At 44.1% G+C, this 21,891-nt stretch overlaps 1 protein-coding gene across 2 annotated transcripts in view; it reads right to left on the bottom strand.

Annotated features, from left to right (window-relative positions):
- The window catches only part of FBXO31 (F-box protein 31), a 521,890-nt gene that overhangs the window by 342,069 nt on the left and 157,930 nt on the right, over positions 1-21,891 (bottom strand). Inside the window, exon 3 of one of the 2 annotated variants that reach the window (XM_069636193.1) lies at positions 5,906-5,992. The exons of the other annotated variant lie outside the window; for it this stretch is intronic. Coding sequence (XP_069492294.1) covers positions 5,906-5,992 — 87 coding nt within the window. The remainder of the gene's footprint in view (positions 1-5,905; positions 5,993-21,891) is intronic. 2 annotated transcript variants of the gene reach the window in all.

Genomic DNA, 21,891 nt, shown 5'->3' with positions numbered 1-21,891 from the left:
TGAGTAATATTAAATTCAGAAACCACCTTTGGGAGGAAATTAGGCTTCACCTGTAGGACAACTTTGTCCTTGTGGAAAATTGTATGTGGGGGTTTACAGGAGAGCACGTGTAGTTCGCTCACCCTCCTAGTAGATGTTAGTGCTACCAATAGGACAGTTTTAAGGGTGAGAAATCTCAGCGAACAAGAGTGAAGTGGTTTGAATGGAGTGCCCATTAGGAAGTTTAAGACTAAATTTAAGTCCCATAAGGGAACGTGGAATGGTTTTGGAGGATAAACATTAGTCAATCCCTTGAGAAATTGTATCACTAGAGGTAGTTTGAAATGCAATGGTTCCTCCGCAGTGCGCTTGAAGATTGAAAACGCTGCAAGATAGCCTTTTATAGTGCCAACTTGAAGGCCTGAGTTTGCCAAGTAAAGTAGAAACGATAACACCGTTGGTGTACCACATGCAAAAGGGTCGATATTCCCTTCTCTACACAAGCTGCAAAATTTGTTCCAACGGCAGCGGTATGAAGACTTTGATGCTGGCCTTCTGGCCGAAAGCAACACCTCCATGACGTCATCAGGGAGGTCCCAATCCTTGTACCTCACCCTTTCAGAAGCCAAGCGTGAAGGTTGAGGGTTCTGATGTCTGGATGGAGAACCTGACCTCCCTTCTGCGAGAGAAAATTCTCTTTGAGTGGAAGACTGATTGGAGGGCAGATGGACTTATCTAGAAGGTCCGGGTACCACGTTCTCCTGGCCCAGTCCGGGGCAATTATGATCATGGTTTTCTGGAATTTTCTCAACCACCTGATCATTTGAGGAATAACAGGGACTGGTGGAAATGCGTCCTCTCAGGGGAACTTCCCTTGAACAGAACAGATCGCACTTCCTGTTGGTGCTTGTGGCGAACAGATCCACCTGAGGGGTTCCCCAAAGGGCAAAGATCTCTTGAAGGACTTCCTGAGCTAGCTCCCACTCGTGGGAGAGCGTCCGCTGTCAAGTTCTTCTCTCCGGCTAGGTGGACTACCAATAGAGAGATTCCTTCCTGAATTGCCCAAAACCAGAGCTGCATTGCCTCTCTGCACAGTGGCAGTGATCCTACGCCTCCTCTTTTGTTGAGGTAGTGCATGGCCACCGTGTTGTCCGTCATTATCAGGACATTTTTCCCCTGTACTGATGGCAGGAAAGCTTTCAGCACTAGTCCGATCGCTCTCAGCTCCAATAGGTTGATGTGTAGTATGGACTCCGATGGAGACCAACGACCGCTGATGGTCAAGTCGTTGGCATGGGCTCCCCACCCCGTGAGTGAGGCATCTGTGACTACTGTCATCTCCGGCCATGGTTGCCAAAACAGTTTTCCTTTCAAAATGTTCTCTGGATAGGCCCACCATTGAAGGTCGCGGGCTACCTTGTCCGGAATCCAGAGGTGATCTGTCATTCTCCCTGAGAATTGCGACCGCTGAGTTCTCAGTGCCCACTGAAGAGATCTTATTCTCAGGCGAGCCTCTGGCACAAGGAAGATGCAGGAGGCCATGAGGCCTAGCAACCTCAAAAAGTCGAAGGCTGGGAGACGTTGGGCATCTTGAAACTTGTTGACCATCTGCAGAATATCTTGAGCCCTCACCTCTGGTGGCAAGGCTTTTCCCAGGGAAGTGTCCAGGACTGCTCCAATGAACTGGAGTCTCTGTGATGGTATCATCTGTGACTTCTTTAAATTGAGGGAGAAGCCCAGTTTGTGAAGGAAGTGGCAGACATAATCTAGCTGGATCTGAGCTTGTTCCGAAGATACAGCCCTGATCAGCCAATCGTCCAGGTAGGGGTAGACGTTGTATCCCTTCCCTCATACTCGCAGCCACTACCGGCATTAGCTTGGTGAAGACCCTCGGGACGGAGGTCAGCCTAAATGGCAGAACTTGAAATTGATATTGAGAGTCGCCAATTGCGAACCTCAGGTATTTCCTGTGTTTGAGATGGATTGGCACATGGAAATAAGCATCCTGAAGGTCCATAGGTACCAGCCAGTCATGGATACTATACTACAAATACCAACGTGATTATCTATTCCCTGCCATTAGTGAAGTTTGGAAAATTGAACAATTGGCTATTCAAAGTACATTCTCCGACAAACGGTTCAGGCTAGCCGGCAAGGGACAGTGTGACAGCCCCGGATTTTCTGCTAAGTAGCCATGGAGAAATTTGGTTTTATGAAATCACTGGAAGATCTACAATCGAGGGGAATGCAAATCGACCTCATAGCCACGGACAAGACACATTTCAATAGCCAAGACAATGAGTGAGCAGTATCCAAATATTACACATCAATTTGATGTATGGCATGTTGCCAAATCAATCAAAAAAATCTTGGCGGCAGGAAAACAAAAAAAGGTTTTGAAAGTATTTCACCATGGTCCCAGGCTTTCAGCAACCATCTTTGGTGGAGCTCCAAAACATGTGATGGGTCTGTGGAAATTCTACTGGAAAAATGGCGCTCACTAATGCACCACTGTTCAAACGTTCACCACTGGACAGAAAAACAACATTTCCACCAATGTGAACATGGCATTTTGCCCCCAGAGCAGGCACGGAAGAAGAAGTGCTTGATCCCATCTTCACCTCCACACAAAGCCCTTGAGAAGATTGTGTTTGATAAAACTATCAAGAGATCTCAAGGGACTCACAGAATTCTGTCACACAGGAGATTTGGAGGTGTTCCACAGTATGTGCCTAAAGTACAGGCCAAAGAGATTGCATTTCAGCATCCAAGGGATGAAATCTAGGACTTTACTAGCGGTATTAGCGCATAACGAGAATGTAGGCCGGGAACAATCTAGGACTGCAGGAAACTTAGGGATGCTTTGCTACACTATGGCCTTTACGAAAAGAAGCAAAAAAATGGGTTGTCAAACCAGTATATGAGAAAATGGAATTCGATTTTGGGAAAGATCTTATTGTTAATGTCGTAGGGATGCATACTCATGGAATTGCGCACAAATCTGTTCAAAGCACACATACATTGGCACAAAACATTGCCAACGTGCCATGTCCACCCAAAGCAGAGCTCGTTCAAATCCCGGTACAAATGACTAGCATCTGTTTTTATTTTTGCCAAAAATGTTTTTATAAAATGTACAAATAAAGTATGCAATTTGTTTTTTGAAATATATCCTCTTAATCCTTTTATTAAAAAAAAAAAAAAATAGTACAATTATTACGATTGCTTTCACATTTCAGTTTAGTCGAGCTACTGTGGGACCTTCATTTTTCGTGTAAATGACCAATGCATAACCGTGTGCAAGAATCTTTGGGTTTTTGCAGTTGCCTTGCCATAAAGTTCCCCAAACAGCTGAATATCTGCTCGTCACACAAAAGGGATTAGACCTAGGCTACAAAACATTCTAGGCACGCAAGAAGTACTGACTGTGAAAACATGCCATGGGGTAGGAGGCCATAAGATAAGCAGAGGTGGGCCTATTACTAGACACATTTCACCTCAGTTTTTGCGTTATATAGACTATAATTTGGGAGTAGGGGGGATTGTCAATGGCAAGTTTCCCCCTACACCTCAGCAGCGCTACAAACAACGAGCAGTGACAGCCCCCAATTTTTTTTCATCCTGGGCCCGTGCTTCAAAATTCATGTTCTCATGGATGCGTTGACATTGGATGTTGCAAAGTAAGAAAGTATGTTCATTGTGAGTGAATGTCAACAGCTTTGAATCTTTGCTTCGGAGCTGGGAGACCCACGTGTCCCGCGCCCAGTATAAGGTTCTATATTTTTTTACCTTGAGAGCAGGGACCATTCCGAAAGGCATTGAATGAAGGGGGGGTGTATTAACGTATGATATGATGAGGTTGCCCATTCCGAAACTGGACCTAGTTACATATAAATTCAGTTTATGAAAATTTGTTGACACGAACGGAGGAGTCTGCATTACGCCAAGAGAATGGAAATGCTGAATATAATGTAATTTTCTCTTTAGACAATTTTATACCAGAACTAGTCAATATACGAATAGCTGACCGTTATTGCTGGGTCACGTTGTACTTGTTCGCTCTGTGTCGCATATTGCAATGAAGTGCTAGTACTACCTTTGTGTGCTGGGCCATCTACCGGGCACATGGACAGGCCAGCATCGAGACGCATGTAGACCACCACTCGTTTCTCCCTGGTTCTACGCTAATAAATCATTACATTGTTTGTGCACCTCGAATTGTTGCCCCAGTTCACACTTTACGTTTAGAGCTCAACATACTCCATTGCACTATCCTCGGAAGCAAATAGCGGAGTACTTTGATATCCCACATTGTATTCTCTCAGTTCACATTGCGTCACCTCTGCGCTAATAAAGAAAAAGATTAATTGTAATAAAGATTGGCTACTGAGACACATTTCTATTTTCATGTTTTGCAAACAGGTACATCGTGCCATTCTGTGATTGTCATCTATTCCAGAACCCAACCGAGGATTCTTCAACCACCAGCTGCAGCTACATGTCAATCACTGGATCTACTTAACCGTCTTTTGGGACGACGGACAAGGTCCAATATGTCTGTACGCGGTACCAGCGATTAGGAGCAACATAACTTTTACGGTGGTCTAGTGCCAAGTTCATGCACCAGCTTTGCAATTCACCGTGCGACCGAAGTGCTTCATTTAGACAAAACACACACATTGTGTACCAAAAAGGAACAGCGCGTGACTCACGATAAACATTTGCAGATTGAAAGCAAAGGAAAAAAGTCCCATTTTGATCGATTATGTCAGACGCCGAATGTTATCGAAACATTTAATGTGAAATAAATGTACTTTGCCAATTGTACAGTCTTGCTGTTTCCTTTTAAAATACAGTTTCATATTCCTAATTGTGACGTGCTGTGCTGTGAGACGATGTGCATTTTCCGGGTACCGCGTCTTGTCGAGCAAGTGCCGACTGGGCGCGTTTGGCTACGCTGCCCAGTAACGTTACGGAGAGAGGCGGAGAATATAAATAATTTGGTGAGGTCAGGCTCAGGGGCAGGGGATATGATTTAGTGCCACAAACGCAGGTCACCCAGGGTGATGCGGCATGTGTTAAGATTATCACAAGATGGCCACACCCTGCTGCCTGATTTTGCTTGTGTTCAAGAGACGAACACTTGGGTAAGGTGCATAGGAAATGTTTGTACGATCGATCGACTTATGGTTAAACACACATGGCCGAACCACATGGACAATAATATTTCTGACCGAACCATTCCTTTAAAGTAACAGTTCTGGGTTACGTTACTTAATCACGTCCAGCAGTTACTCTACCAAGCCCTACAGAAGGTGAATAAACCCCTTTTACTCCCAACAGAAAAAATAGGACACCGACTCAAAGGTGCCTATCCCCTTGCTTTCAGACACATCGATCCAGGGTTACATATGGGCCATTAGTACATGTGCCACAGATGGAACAAATATCAGTACAGGTTATGGAGTGGTAAACAGATTTCTTTTAATGTGCATTAATAACTAGCTGCAAAGAAATATTTAATACAAATCATTTGTTTAATATTTAGAACATTTCTAATTGCTTTTGGGACTTGTTTACTCCCCAAAATAATTTTTGCTCCCAACTTTAAAAAAAACCTGCAATAAAAAACTCCCACATCAAACTCTTATCTGGAGCACCAACCCTACTGAGTGCTAACAAGCAAAACGGAAAGTGAAGGCAAACTTAACTGTTGTACCACTATGCAAGACTATCTTGCAGATCTACGAAAAGAACAAGCTGCAATCTCCTTTGTAATGAATGCTTTACCATAATCTACAGTGAGCTAGTTGCAAGGCAATTTAGCAGATTAAAGTGTACACTATCGCTACATGCACCATTGCTTCAACACACACACACACCAACTCCAAACAAGCAAGGAGTTCCTAGCACATGCGGTACGTACGGCAGGTGTACACATCTCTGTATTCCATGTGTTCATAATCAGGAAGAATCTTCATGAAACGTCCAGACTTCACACGTGGATTTATACCTAAACAGACACAGTATAATAAGCAGCAGAGAATGTTTGCCTTTTTATGCTTGCAAACTGATCACTCCAATTGCACAGTCTTGTTGAAAGGTTAATGGCATGTATCTTTCTCTTCATCTAGGTCATATCTCCCTGTGGTTGCTTTACCATCATCCCATTATAGTTCACTGCTGGTCCTTGACCTTTTTCCATGGAACGGACTATCAGTATTAAAATGTGCCATTACTGCTTATATATGCTCATATGTGAGTATAAGGGATGGGTTAACCAGGATGCAAAATTTGCGCTCGCCACTAATCGTTGGCTAGGGATATTTAACTCTTGGCAAATACGAAATGGTGTGCTCCCTGTATACAATTGAGGTGGCAAGTGACTTATGGCTGGCTAGTAGCTTGTCACTTTACATTCTGCACCCTGGATTAACCGTTTGCAGGCTTCAGTCTGGCATATCTTTTCAGTGAAGACGAAGATAACGTGCCAGTAACCTCTTCGATAAACCGGGCTCACTGCAGACTGAAATCTAGCAGAAGTTCCGCCATGAATGCAGTAATGGAAGGAGAAAGGTTACACCCAGACTAGCAAAACAACAATGTACCAGTGTTCCAGAGGCTGAGAAAAGGGTTCGACCGCAATTGAAAATCATGGACAATACAGGTTTCAAAATGTTCACTACACTGAAAGCTCTCTCTTTGGGACATTTTCAAAGGGTCTAATTTAACTATTTGCACCGTCTCAAACGCCAGTTTTTTTAAACCGAATTGAATAAGTAGTACCCCAAAGAACGACAACAGTTGCTGGAGAGGAGCAGCACATTTTAACCACATGGAAGGGGCCTGTGGCAGGGTTCTGTCCCTTTGGCATAAAGTTACAACCAAAATACAAAAAACGAATAGGGCAGCAAACCTAATGCAAATCTTTCTTCCAATTTGACGCCCTTGAAAAACATAGTGGGGCAAAAGGGCAGGTGTGGTCAGAACTACTTGCCTGAATGTCACAAACGTCTCCTCTAGCCCCACCAATGGAGCATAAGTTCAAAAGGCAACAAGACGTAGGCATCAGATGCCTCATTTCTGGTGCTGTGGGTGGTTCTCGTATCCACATGAGAAACAAGGCTACAACTTTCTTGCTGTACAGACTCCATGTCAGACTCCCTGGTCATCCCACAAGGAGGTCTACAGAAATGTTGCCTTTGTGGTAATGCTTCCTTCAGTAATTGAACTTCTGTGTACCAAGAAGCCGTAGGTGCTCCAACAAAGGATGTGCCTGTTTAATCAAGGGCAATGTGGCCCTCATCATCGTGCTTCAACCCGCTCGTCTGGAAACAAGGTTTGCTGTGGAGTACTTAAAGGCCTCCCAACATACTGTCTAAATTCTAGATTTCACCATGCCAAAGGATTAATCAACTTTGTGGTCATACTCCTAAAATACATTTTTGGATAGGTAGGGGAATCAGCCAAATGACTGATCTTGATAAGTGAAGCCTTACAGCATAGGGATAATCGACTAACAATGAAATTGGGAGGTCATACAACATGGTAGCATTGCCTGCTTTCAACAATCTTTCAGCGTTTATTTTTTACCATAACCAAAAGGTACCCATAAACACCTACACCAAAGTACTCCAGAGTGAGTAGAAACAAGTCGCCTTGTTGCAGTGGCTCACCCACAGACTAATCTTAAATACAAGATTTACAGTAGAGACACTATATGTACTCAAATATTATGCACATAGGAACCTACTGCATAATGGCACTGCAAGATTCAGAAACCACAAACTACTGCAAACCTTTGACATACTAGGTACAAATCATACCCATACATTTTTATACATGAAATAGGTCTTAATAGGCAGCACAGATTTTATTTTAATATCTGAAAAGGAGTTCACATTTTTCATTAACAGCTAATGAGAATCCAATTAAAACATTCAATGTGCAGAAATAAAATGCAAAACCATGTAGTTAAACAATAGGTGAAGCCAGGATAACAAAACTACACAATACAATTCTAGTACTATTAGGTGCAACAAAGTAACACATTCAAGTATTGTATGATGAGAAAAAAAAGGTACTTTATAAACACACAAATACAATAGTGAGAAAATAAAAGCAGAAATCCTAACAAATCACTGGTAACAGAAGTAAAACTGTTTAAGCCGACTCTTGTAAAACAGAAGAGATTCTGAAAAAGGTCAAATACAGTGAACACCATAATTAAATAAAGTTCATATGGGCATTTACAACATAACTTCCGGTAACTAAAATGGAAAAAAGATAATGAAACTGTTCACATAGTCTATAGCATGTTTGAGGCTAATCGGGACTGTCTGAAGGGGAGTATAGCCATGTTAGTTGATCCTACCTGCAGACATGTCATAGTAATACATAAGGTTTGAAATTCTTCAGAAATTGGTTCTGGGGTTCCACCGAAAGCAGGATGCCACTGAAACAGGTTGCTGACCAGCTATTTTTCTATTGTTAATTTATAACGTGCTTAATACCAGCAAGTGGTTAAGAAGCATGGGACCAGGATTCAAACTCATGTTGCGCCGCGCTGTCTTGGTTCCAAGACAAACACGTTGCCCCCTCCCCCCCCCCCGAGCTATCCTTCCCCCACCCAGTATAGTACAAGCATGCTTCCGACTCACTCTTCTGAAACTGCTGTCAATACAGGTTCGTCTTATGTAGTAATTTCAGTGGTTCAACAACGTGTGTTGCAGTTGAGCGATGGGACAGGCTCGTCTTGCACCCACTTCTCCCCTGAAAGCAGGAATCGTTGAGAATTACCCAGATTCTGTGGAATTCATTTGATGGTGCATTCTACTTTTATCCATGATACAAATGATTTCTGAACAGAGAGCACCTCCACTCTGTTGATTCTAATGGCGGCATCAATAGACTGGATTGACATATATTCCTGAAATTTGGCGTCATTGTATTTTGCATGCATTAATTATACTAGTGAAATGCAACTACTCTATTTTGTTGGGTCTTGGGAGAACTAGTATTGTGTGCTTCACAGTCACCGATTCGCTGCCAAGGGAAACACCAATGGGTTATCCCTGCAGTGTGGGAGAGGCAGCAAGAATGGGACACCGCCATCCCAAATATTGCTAAGTTGGCAACACATGCTTTCATCCTTAATTAAAATATGATGAAATCATTGCTATGATAGGGTATGTGGAATATCACATCTGCACTGGTGAAGGATAGGTCTATAGGTTTGAAGAGAAGGCTTAAACTCTCCTAATCTGATGATCTGTTATGATGATTTATGCCGCGCAACGCTGCCATTTGCACGGTCTCCAGGCGCTCACATGGCTCTGTAAAACAAGTTGGTTTGGTTGGTTAGTGAGGGAGAGAGGGATAGGATAGAATTTGTGCTCATCTGTTGATGCATGCAGAACCAGAGAGAACTGGAGTCTGTGCGTGTCAGCTTTTCGGGTGCGCTTTATGTCCACTGGGATTACTATGTCCATAATGGTGGCGTCCAGTGGCTAGAGTGGTTTGTAGGTATTGGGTTTGTAGTAGGATTAGAGAGGGGTGTGCAGAAGTTTGTCGGTGGGTTGTTTCACAAGCCCTCTGGGCGTGTGCAGTATGTGGGGTGTGACAGTGCGGAGAAGATGAGGGGGTGGATAGTTGGTTTCAGGTGATCTCTGGGTGTTGAGTAGTTTGTCAGGTCTTCATTCTCCATTGTACCAGGTTTGCTTTGGTCCTGGGGTATGGTTTGCGTGTGCAGTGCTCCAAATAAGTTTTGCTGGGGTCCAGCTGGCGAGGCGGTAAGAAGCTAAAATCTTGGCAGAGCTGTCCAAGCGGTTCTGGGGACATGCTGTCAAGTTGGAGGCAGGGCTTGAGGATCTGAAGCAGGCTGGAAATAATTTCCCCATTATGGCCTATGGGGAAAGGAGATGCAGATTATGCTCCTTTTTTCTGCTTGGATTCTAAAGCATTGAAATGGCATTTGGGGCTCCAGATGCTCAGAAAGCCTTTTCTTTTTGGAAGTAGTACTCTTTGATTGCGGAGCATAGGAAAGCAATCCCACCTGTAGCAGTCAGCTCAATAGCCAATGAAATATCTTATTCAGATTCGGCTTTCGTTTGGATCATGGTAAATACTTAATCTTTTAAGGCTTTTGCTACAGCCGTTAAGTGACCATAATGGTGTGATAAGTGGGTTTTGCCATGGGATTAGATGGGTTTTGATTTTTGGATTGTACAGAAAACAATCCTTCCTCCATATCCAGGGCTCCAGGAATTCAGCTTTCAGGTAGCTTCTCCCTCTTCAGCGGACTGTAGAGTATGAGAGCCACTTTTACCAATATTTATTATCCCATTGTGAAAGACGTAAAGTATTGAGAAGACATCATTTCATGAGGTGGTTTAGTGAGAATTTATGAGCATACAATTGCTTTTAAGGAGCTATTATGCTTTTGGGATGGTTGATTGATTTTAAATACGCTTATTAGCTAGACAAGGACAATAGTAGTGGCATTTTCATGAATAACCTTTTTCATATGTGAAGTGTGTTGCGTGTAACAACAATAGTGAAAAAGGATGGTTGGCAAAGGGACTAATTGAGAGTCAGCACACTGACTACAGAAAGAGGTTGTTTGCATTCACACTGCGCGCTTGAACAAAAAAAATCCAAGTTTTGCACAATTTAATTTGAAAATCAGGCAGCCTCACACATGTTTCGAGCTGTAAGGATCTTTTATCGGAGGCTTGGAAATCCTTGCAAATCATGCAAAGCACAATGGTAGTTGTGCAATTTTAATGAGTGTTTCAATAAATTGGGCTCCACTATATAGCCGCTGTTGCGGGTTCGGTGCACTCAATTGAGTGCAATTAATTCAGCGTTTCCACTGGAATGATGCCGTGGCAGCAGCATCATCATTCAAGCGTAAACGCTGAATGATTTGCAAGGATTTCCAAGGATTTCCATGCCTCAAATGAAGAGCCTTCCAGCTCGAAACACGGGTCAGGCTGCCTGATTTTCAAATTAAATAGTGCAAAACTTGCATTTATTTTGTTGTTCAAGCGCGCAGTGTGAACGCAAACAACCTCTTTCTGTAATAATAGTGGCAATGCTTTTTACTAATTTCTCTTAATAAAAAGAACAAGTTATTTACCCCTGGTTACATTCTTTCGATTGGATGTTCCTCCCACGTATACCTCATCTTATGATAAACTCCCAAAGCATTAATAATTTGGTGGTGGAAGTACAAACTAATTTTTTTTCTAATCACGGACCGAATGAAGGACCGCTTTTGCAAATTGTGCTCCCTGACTGGAAGATGAATCCAGACCGTAATGTCTCACAAAAGTGTGAACAGATGACCAAATGGCTGCTGAACAAATGCATTAGGATTGGGACACCTTTGAAGAGCAGAAGAGGTTGCCATGCCCTTGTGGAATGTGCTCTTAGGCCTTCCGGCGGGTCATTGCCCGCTAATCTGTAACATTTACCAATAGCCAGGCTAATCCTTCTGGATATGGTTTGTTTTGTAACAGCAAGACCCAACTTGGGGCCAGTATAGCCAATGAAGAATTGGTCATTTTGGCGACACTTAGCCATTCTAGATACGTAAAAACTGAGAGCCCTTTTTGTGTCCAGTCTATGTAATCGTTCCTCCTCCTTTCCTGGATGAGGAGATAGGTTGAAAGTTGGTAAAATGATTTGTGGAATCAAGTGGAAGTTGGAGACTACCTTCAGTAAGAAAGAAGGTTTCATCTTCAGAATAACCTTGTCTTTATGGAAAGCTGTACGTGGAGGTTTACAGGAAAAAGCCTGCTTACCCTGCGGGCTGACATTATTGCAATAAGCAAAACAGTTTTGAATGTTCAAAGTCTTAATGGCATGAGTGTAAAGGCTCAAAAGGAATGCATGTAACATTAAATGGAACTGGTAGAAACACATTAGTAAGGCCTTTCAGGAATTGAACAATCAGAGCAATCTTAAAATATGAATCCTCCTCTGAAGAGCACTTGAAAAAAATAAAGACGCCAGGTAACCTATCATTTGTTCCAATCTGGAGACTCAGATTTGCCAAATGTAACAAAAAGAAAGGCACCATAGGTGTGTCACATAGAAAGGGATCCACATTCATATCCCTGCACCAGCTGCTGATCTTGTTCCAATGACAGCGGTACAAAGAATTTGTTGCTGGCCTTCTGGCCGAAAGCAAGATCTCCATTATGTCATCCGGGAGGTCCCAATCTTTGTATCTCAGCCTTTCAGAACCATTCGTAAAGGCTGAGTGTCTTGACCTCTAGATGAGAACCAGACCTTCCGCTCACGAGAGAATATCCTCTTTGTGGAAGACGCACTGGAGGGCAGATGGACATGTCCAGAAGGTCCAGGTACCACGTCCTCCTGGACCAAGCTGGAGCAATTAGGATCATGGATTTCCCAAACTTTCTCAACCTCTGATCACGGGAGTACTGGAGGAAACTCATACAGGAGTGGAAACTCCCAGTCCACCACGAACGCGTCCGCTAGAGCTACTCTTGGAAGAAATTCCCTGTAGCATAAGAGTTCGCACTTCTGTGCACTGGTCGTGAACAGATCCACTTGAGGGGTTCCCCAAAGGGTGAAGATCTCTTGAAGGACTGCCTGAGCTAGCTCCCACTCGTGGGAGACTGCCCTGCCTGCTCAGGGTGCCTGCCGCCGTGTTCTCCTCTCCATCCAGGTGAACTGCTGATAGCAAGATTCCTTCTTGAATTGCCTAGAACTAGAGCTGCATTGCCTCTCTGCACAGTGGTAGTGAACATACTCCACCTCTCTTGTTGAGGTAATTCATGACCACTGTGTTGTCCGTCATTAACAGGACATTCTTTCCCCGTACAGAGGGCAGAAAGGCCTTCAGTGCTAGTCCGATTGCCCGCAGCTCCAAAAGGTTGATCTGTAGTTTGGACTCTGATGGAGAACAACGGCCACCGATTGTCAGATTGTTGGTGTGACCCATGCTGATAGCTATCACAGGCTCTTAAGTGGGTTTTCTAGTCTACAGCCGAATCTTGTCTGGGGTGGGAAAAAGCATCACAGTTGGCTTATCATTAGGGAAATATGTTATGGTTTACTGTTGAGGGGAAATACCATGAAATGGCCCAGATATCCAGACGACCACAGCTGCCCTGCGTGTGGAGCTCCTAAAGAAAATCGGAGTCACTTTATCCTATTTTTCCCAGGCTATTGGGAGATTAGAGAACAGACAATATTGCAGATTCTAAAATGTACGGATTTACGGCAGTACAGACCCGCTATGATGTCCCTTCTGATGGCAGGAACTGAACCGACGGCATGGGCCCTTTTGTCTTACTTGAAGGCTGCTATGTATAGAAGGGGCTTTTACGAGGATAGGATGCTGTATTAGTTAATGTGTGGTTTTAGTTTTATTAATATGTCTTGGTGAGTGGATTTACTATTCATTATGTATATTCTGTTTTTATGCTGTGTCATGTGTGTGTTTGATGGATGTTTTTCTTATCCAAATAAACTAATTATGACGACTATGATGGTGTGGGCTCCCCACCCCGTGAGTGAGGCATCCGTCACTACCGTCATCTCTGGCCATGGCTGCCAAAAAGATTCTCCCTTGAGAATGTTATCCTTGCAAGCCCACCACAGAAGGTCCTAATAGACACTGCTTGGACCTTTCAGGTGGTCTGACATTCTGCCTGAAAACTGGGACCATTGAGTCCTGAAAGGCCATTGGAGGGATCTCATTCTCAGGCGAGCCTCTGGCACCAGGAAAATGAAGAATGCCCTGAGAACGAGCAACCTCAAAAATAAAAAAAAAATAAAAAGAACCGAAGGCCGGAACATACGCGCAGTCTGGAATTTGATAACCATCTGCAGAATGTGTTGAGCTCTCACCTCGGGTGGCAAGGCTTTTCCAGAGGAAGCATCCAGGACTGCTCCAATAAATTAGAGTCTTTGAGATGGTATCATGTGGGCCTTTGTGTAAATGAGGGAGAAGCCCCGTCTGAAGAGAGTGGCAGGTTACACAAATGTTCCCGGACTTGTTCGGGTGAACAAGCCCCATCAGCCAATCGTCTAGGTAGGGGTAGATTTGAAACCCCCATTCCTGAGACTTGCTAGCATCAAGGCCATCAACTCGGTGAAAACCCTTGGGGCGGAGGTCAGCCCGAAGTTCAGAACTCTAAACCGACAATAAGAACCGCCAACCTCGAGCACTTTGTGCTTAGGATGGACAGGCACATGAAAGTAAGCATCCTGAAGGTCCAATGAGAACATCCGGTCTTGCAGTTGGAGAGCCTGAAGGATTTGGGAAAGGGTCACCGTCTTGAACTTGTCCTTTCTGAGGAACTTGTTCAAGTTTTGCAAGTTGATGATGGGTCTCAATCCTCAGTCTTTTCCGAGAATCAGGAAGTATGGAGAATACCAACCATTGTTCCTTTCCGCTACAGGTACATGTTCTATTGCACCTTTCTCTAGCAGGGTCAACATTTCCTGCACAAAGAGCAGATCCGGAATTGGAATTTTGAAAGAGTTGTTACCCAGTGGATGATCCGGAGGCCTTTTTTGGAAAGGAAGGCAGTAACCGTAGGCTACAGTTTCCAGTGCACAAGCATCTGAAGTACTGCCTCGCCACTCGTTCAGATGCTGACTAAGTCTGCCTCCCAACAGTCAAGGCTTCAGAGTGGTTTTGAAGAGGCTTAAGCAGCGGCTGATGGTAAAACTGCAGTCGCTTGGGTTGGCTTAGCACCTGTCCCTCGTCCACCACGAGGCAAACTTCTGACCTCTTTGACCGGATTGTCCTTTTCCAATTGAGGAGTAGAATCGAAAGGAGTTAAGCCTCCAGGAAGATGAGCCAGAGAAGGGGTGATGAGGCTGTCTAATGGTGGCGCCAAGGGATTTAGCCACCGCCTTTGAGGTCTACAACTTTCCCAAACTCTCATACGCCTTGCTGCCAAACAGCCTCGAGCCATCAAAGGGCCTGTTGAGTAGTCTAGTTTGCACATCTGGTGCAAACCCAGACTTCCTCAACCACATAAATCTGCGTAACACTGTGCAAGCCACCATGGATCTACTGATGCGGTCTGCCGTATCCAGACGAGAATGGAAACATTCTCCCATTGCCTCCTTCCCATCCTTGATTGCCAGGTAGTCGCCTCTTTCCTCCATTTCTGGGATGTGGTCAGCCGCAATAGTTATGCAGTCCCACAGGATAACCGTAAACCTTGACAAGGTAAAAGTTACATTAGTTGATTTTAATGCCATACTGCCAGCAGTAAATCCCTTTTTCACCCAGGCATCCACTTTCTTATCATCCCTACCAGGAGGGATTGATGGGTATGCCGACTGCTTGGTAAATGCAGCAGCCTGAACGACCAAACTCTCTGGTGTTGGGTGCTTAGTCAGATACTCTAGGTCGCTGCTGGATGGTCTTTTTTGCAATATTTTTATTCACTGCAGCCGCAGTTTCTGGTGTCTCCCAATTTGAGGAAACCCTTTTTAGTAATGCAGTGTGAAATGGCAAGATAGAATCTTTCTGGGGACCTTGGTCCAAGATGTCATTCAGGTCATCCTGCTCAAAAGAAGGCGTAGGCCTGCTCCAGCCTATACACTCTATAACATTACTCAGTCTCTTATAGGAGGAGTCAGCACGTTCAGTAGGATCTGGCTTGCCAAACTAACTCGGGAGAGGTATCTAACCCACTGGCTGAGTGAAGGTGGTCATACAAGTCCTTTAACCTAGATTCATCAGAGATCAGTTCATCTGGCACATTGGGGGTGCCAAATAGTAACCCAAATGGTGGCGTTTTATCATCTGAAGGTGGTTCATCTTCAGAGATGGCCAATAAAGACTTTTAAAAGTCTTTAAGGCAAAGGTTTGAAAATCTTTTCCTGGACTACCACTGGCTTCAACAAGTTCAAAGTAATAGTCAACAAGGACTTCAAAGTTGGAATCTCCTTAGTCAGCGTCGACAGCTCCAACGGTGTCAGCTAAGGTGTCGACTTCTTAGGATTCTTCGACGGAACCCTCGATGGGCTGGGTTCCTGACTTGTCAAAGCCCTCGACAATTTCTCGCCAGATTGAGATTTTTATTGATACAGAGCCGGCTTAAGGCTCGTTCTGAAGATTTTGTCTTCAACTTCCCTTTGTCGTCTTTTTGCAGATCGACAGGGCCATGGGCTTTCTGCTTGTCCTTCTAGGGGGTTGAGGCCATATTCTTGAAGATTTTGAGCATTTCATTACCAAACGCATCCAACTTGCTGTGGAGTCCGATCTAGTTGGACACTTGATTACCTCAGCCGAGGAATCACTTCGAGGGCTAAGGGGACCTATGACACCGTTTCTTGGCCTTCTTCGAAGAATGGCGTGATCGACTTCTCAATCGAGACGGTTTATTTTTTACATCGAGAAGAATCCCTCGACTCAGCGCTCTTTCCCTTAGAACTCTTCGATGGCAACCTCCCCACCGCGAATTTACCGGAGGTACAGTGACCGGTAGCAAGACACCACAGACATGTGCAGTGGGGTGTCGGTGATCGACATCTTCGATCCACAGTCTTGGCACTTCTTGAAGCGCGTCTTAGGTGTCTATGGAGCAGACGAGGGAAGACATTTGAAACAAAATTAACCATCAAAGGTCACAGAAGAACTGTAGTGCGCCGTAATTCTCTTGAAGCATTAGGTTGGAAAAACAGAACTGAAGCCAACGGCCGCTGCGTGAACTACTTCTACTGACGTTGACAGTCGAGGGACATCGACTCGACGAGACCGCACACAGCACCCCCTGTCGAAAAACAAATTCTGAAGCAGCTGGAGATATAATTATCATAGGATAAGGAAAACGTGGGAGGACACAATCCATTCAAAACGCAATTTGCAGGAGAAAGTAAGAGCATTCTTTGAGTGTTTTTGGGAATCAATTTAAAAGCATTTGTGGATGTGTATTAAGTGCATCTATATAATGTACTGTAGATTGTCTGTTTATGGTGCATGTTTTGATAAGGAAGGGGAGAAAGATGGAACAGTATACCCTCAAATTACATGGCATTAATAAATGAGTACTGTGCGGATGAAGGAGGGAGTCAAACCCATGCACAGGTTTAATGCCTACTCTCTCGCTTTTTAGAGTGACAGGTATATGGTTATCTTACTTTTGATACCTTGCCTGAGCCTACCAGTTAACGTGCGTACCTTGCCCTTTTACGCATGTAAATATGGAAAATACGGACCATTTAATTTTGCACTGCGTACCTTGTATGCTTTGATTTATTCATTTAAAAAAAACATACTTTCCACCACTAGATGGCAATGTAGCATTTCTTTTGTCAGCAGCATAGCCTTCTTATGCATGATGGTGAATTTCCAACTGAAAGACCAAATATGTGACAGCTAAGCGAGCAACACAATAAAGCACGCACCCTTTTAAAATGTGTTCATACCCATAACGTATGTGTTGGATAAGTTTTACTCTCTTGCAGAGTAAAAAACTAATTTATACTCTTGAAATTGCATTTACGCTCTAATTTGAAAAATCATGCGTAAAATACTCCCACCTCAAAATCTTATCTGGAGCACTGCCTTGCCTGTTTTCCTGTTCATTAATGTCCCCCGTAATTTGATGTGTCCTGCATCTGTATGCTCCTATCGTGTTCGGCCTGGCTCCTGCAGTCCATTCTACTTTATTCCACTTACTCTGCCTAGCTCTCTGCCTGGCCGGCTTCTTTTTTCCTGTACTGCTAGCCTTGAATCTGCATCCTTCCTGTATTCCCTCTCTTCCCTGCCAGTTCTGCCTTCGCATGACTGATGAAGCTGCTCTTCCTTGAGATGTGGCTTTTCCAGTCTGCAGCTACTCGCACCTGATTTTGATTGTATGTTTTCATGACTGATGTAGCCTCTCATGTTTGCGGCCTGGCTTTTCCAGGCTGCAGCCACCTCACACCCGACTGTCCTATTGCATGTCTGGTCCCCTCACATGCAATTTACTTGTTCCGCCACTTTTTTTGTATCCAGTTATTGTGCCCCTCGCCTCTACCCCTGCTTCACACTCCTTACTCCCCCTTTTTTCATGTTCAACACTTGCACATTCTAAATAATCTCACAACCTAGTTAAAATGTTTTGTCTTCCCCCTTACTGCACCTCCCCTTATACTCATGCCTCAGCACTTGCACGTTCCAAATGTTTCAAGAACTTTTAACGTTTGGTTTTTGTTATGTACCTTCTCCCCCCACCCCCGGCCCATCACCGCCTTGATGCGCCTTGAAACACATTGTATATAGTGCGCATTACAACTAACCAATAAATGAAATACAAATTGTCTACCTCTATTCCTACCACAGCCCTTACTGAGAGGGAAGGTGGGGTCAAGCACACTCAACTTGGGGTGGAAAAAAGGATCCGAGGTAGAGGTAATGGGAATCACATCAAAAGCACTTAAGTTGCAGATCAAGAACTTCATTAGGTTGGGGGGGGGGGGGTGAGTGTTTTCTGTGATCAAGGGGAGGTGACGTGGGAGTGGAGTAGGGGTGAAATACAACATCCCAGAAGTTTTCCATTTGGGTGATTTTGGGAGGTTAAGGGTAATCTTCATCCAAGTTGGGATTGAATGCTCATTGATTGTTTAAGCACATGGGGGGAGGGGGGAGTGACAGGAAGTGTGCAAATGAAGTAGAGGAGTGGACAGTGACTATTTCTCTTTAAGAAGGGGACAGACAGTGGAAGGTGTTTTATTTGCAGGAAAAGCATTACTCGACATCCGGATCACTGTCCCATGTGGCACACAATATAAGAGTCAATATTCTAAACAAAAAAGCTCAGCTATGTCGAGAAGTGAAGCGGCTTCCCCATCTGTGGTCGCCATTCAGCGAACCCATCATAGGGAGGCAAACCCGACCAGAATAGGTTCACCATAGCAATTTCACTCCACACGCTGGCATAAGAAAAGCAGGGGTTTCTGATTTTACGCAATATTGCCCCCTAAATGCAGCAGAATTCCCAAAAGACAGGACAGTTTATTATGTTGAGGGGCATGATGAGAGGGGGACCCAACTATAGCTTTGTTTTATGCCACAAATTCTTCCCATGATGTTTTTGCCAAGTTTCTCTACAGCATTGGGTGACTTTATGGAGGGGGGAATAGAGCGTTGGGGGGAGGGCGGGATAGGAATTGGGCAGTTGATAATGAGTTGGACAGGCGGACCCAATCTAGAATTAGGGCTGGTGTCCCTTGAAGTAAAAACGTTCCACGATGGATCTTAATTTATTTGATTTGCAGCGCCAGTTGCTCCCACAAACTAGAGATTTCTATTTCCATGTTCATGGGACACATTGCAAAAGAGATTACATGCAGATATCTATGGGTCTGATGAGGCTGCAACAAATACATTTTAAGCAAATAAACATCTTGTGCCATAAAGTGGTACGCATGACAACTAGCCCCTAGGACTAAAAGTGGGAAGGGATTGTGGAAGATTGGCTCCCTTGGGTGACCACATATGTAAGGAGGAGTTCCAAAACACATTGACAGAGTACCTAGTGCTCATAAGGATGCAATACCAATCCGGGTACCCATTGGGATGCACCAAAGGCAGTAGCATGAGCTTGCTTTCCTTCTCTGTCCTCTTCCCTAAAACGGATTGGTAAATTTACAAAAGGTGTTTTTTTTTACAAAGCTGAAGCTAAAATGTGACAAATAAATTGAACTCTAACCAAGCTACTCAAGAGACAAACGGCAGTTGTTTGGGGACAGCTTAACACATTAGGAGTTGATGATGTGGAGAGGCTAGTCCTGCTAGCCAAGCAAACGTTTTATGAGCACGGTAATGGGAAAGGGAACATGCTGGCTCTTAAAAATCAAGGAAAAAGGAAGAAAGTCATCCAAACAGATGAGGTGTGGGGGAGGAAATTTGATGAGGAATAGGCATTTTGAAACCAAAAAAGTAGTCGTCATCGTTCTTCATATCGGAGGGTATACATTTGCCTACATCAGAGGAACAGAGGGCTTTCCTGAATGCTTTGATCGGACCCACGTGCCATCAAATTAATGAAGACAGACAAAGCCACTGGGCTACATGGCCTACTTCCCTACTCCTATATCCAGGGCAACATTATGACGCCCTCTGGCCCAACTACAATAGAGGGGGGGGGGGGTGGGGTGAATTCCTGCCCGAGACCATGCAGGAAGCACACGTTACAGCTATTCCCAAGCCAGGAAACTATGTGCATCATATTCGCCGATTGCGCTGCTTAACATCTAAAAGCTAAAATATTTCGATATTCATCAGTCGCCTGGAAGAGATAATCGCACTATTGACAGATCCAGACAAGTCTGGCTGTGTGCTAGATTGCGGCATACTTGACCGTTTGCAGAGGGTGCAACTTTTAATTGACAAAGCCAGCATGACCCCCACCCTGCCCCCCACCCACCCTATTGCTGGATTTAGAAAAACTGTTAAGTGTGGAGGCGGCTTGAATAAGAGGCGTGGGACAGGGTATTTCTGGAGGCGATTCTTTCCAAATTCAACTTTTGTTCCTTTGTCTCCAACATGATCTTGGCACATAAGAGACCACTTCAGCCAGAATTATAGCCAATCCGAACATTCGGGAATAAAGGTGATGGCACTGGCCATAAAAATCAAATTATTTGCAGATGACATTCTTACCATTAGACAACCCAAAAAGCTCACTTATGGAAATCGAATTTGAGCTAAAGTTGTATGAGGCAGTCACAGGTTTCAAAATCAATTGAGGCAAATCGCATGTACTGAATACTTCAGAGGGTGCAGAGGACAAGTGGCAGATTCAGTCCCAATTCCCGTACATATGGACAGAGGGGAGAATTCACTAGATAAGAATACATTTAAACCCAGGCTAGAAATGCTCTGTGACCAAGTATCTAGTCATTTGTTTCAGGTTTTAGAAGAGATCTTTACCCAGAGCAGACAGGCTCTCTTGAATTAGTTCTGCAATTTTTATAGGTCGCCTGACAAAAAGGACATTGTGAATGAGATTGGAGTCAATAGTCTGAGGTGTACAAAGGTGGGGTCCTTTTTTGGGATGAGCATATCAAATATTGTGTTGAAGGGAGATATCCAGGTTGGCGGATCTGACAGATTCCATTACTTTTAAGTTAAACATTGGTGGTTGCAGCCCTCCATGAAGGGTGGGGCCTACAGATCATATACAAGTTCTATGCCTCACTAATAGAAACCGTTTCTCTGCTGAGAAATCCTAGAGAAAACAGGAAAAAGATGGGAGACTGGTAGGAGGAAGCAGCGTGGCAAGGAATACTAAAGAGGATGAGCAGACAAGGGGTTTTGCTCACAATCATCCGAGACCCAGAATAAAATTGTTTGCAGACATTACAGTTATCCCGATAGGCTTCATGCACTCAATGCTAGAATAACCAATGTGCTGGCGGAACTGAGGGCAGAAGGGAACAGTTCTTTCTATACTGTGGAGTTGCCTGGCTCTTAGAACATTTTGACTCATGATTACATTGAAAAATAGGGAAATATTTGAATTGGCCATTGCAGATACTACTATCCTGGGAGCAGAACGGGAGGACTACTACTCCATACATTCAGAAAAGGGTTTCCTAACCTCACATTTGTTAGTATCATATTTGACTATAGGAATCAAAAAGAAACTCCAAACCAGGACTATGGATGAACAAAATAAGGCAAGACAGAATATTTTGGATTCAGAGAGTCCCTTTAGTCAATATAAAAAAGCAATATGGAATTCTGTCGTCCAACTAGTCGGAGGGTTTAACCAATGACATTGTACTTGGGCCCACCCACTGGCTGGGGACAAACGTTTTGTGATCCGCTACCATGTGTGTTTGGTGTCTTTGGCTTTACATTTCTTGGTTTCATTATTGCTTGGGAGGGGTGGAGCTGAGGAGGATGACTATATTGGGATG

This window comes from Ambystoma mexicanum, chromosome 1q, assembly GCF_040938575.1.
Source record: "Ambystoma mexicanum isolate Mex_15411 chromosome 1q, UKY_AmexF1_1, whole genome shotgun sequence".
NCBI lineage: Eukaryota > Metazoa > Chordata > Amphibia > Caudata > Ambystomatidae > Ambystoma > Ambystoma mexicanum.
The sequence above is the reverse complement of the archived record's forward strand: the minus strand, read 5'-3'. Positions and strand labels throughout refer to the sequence as shown.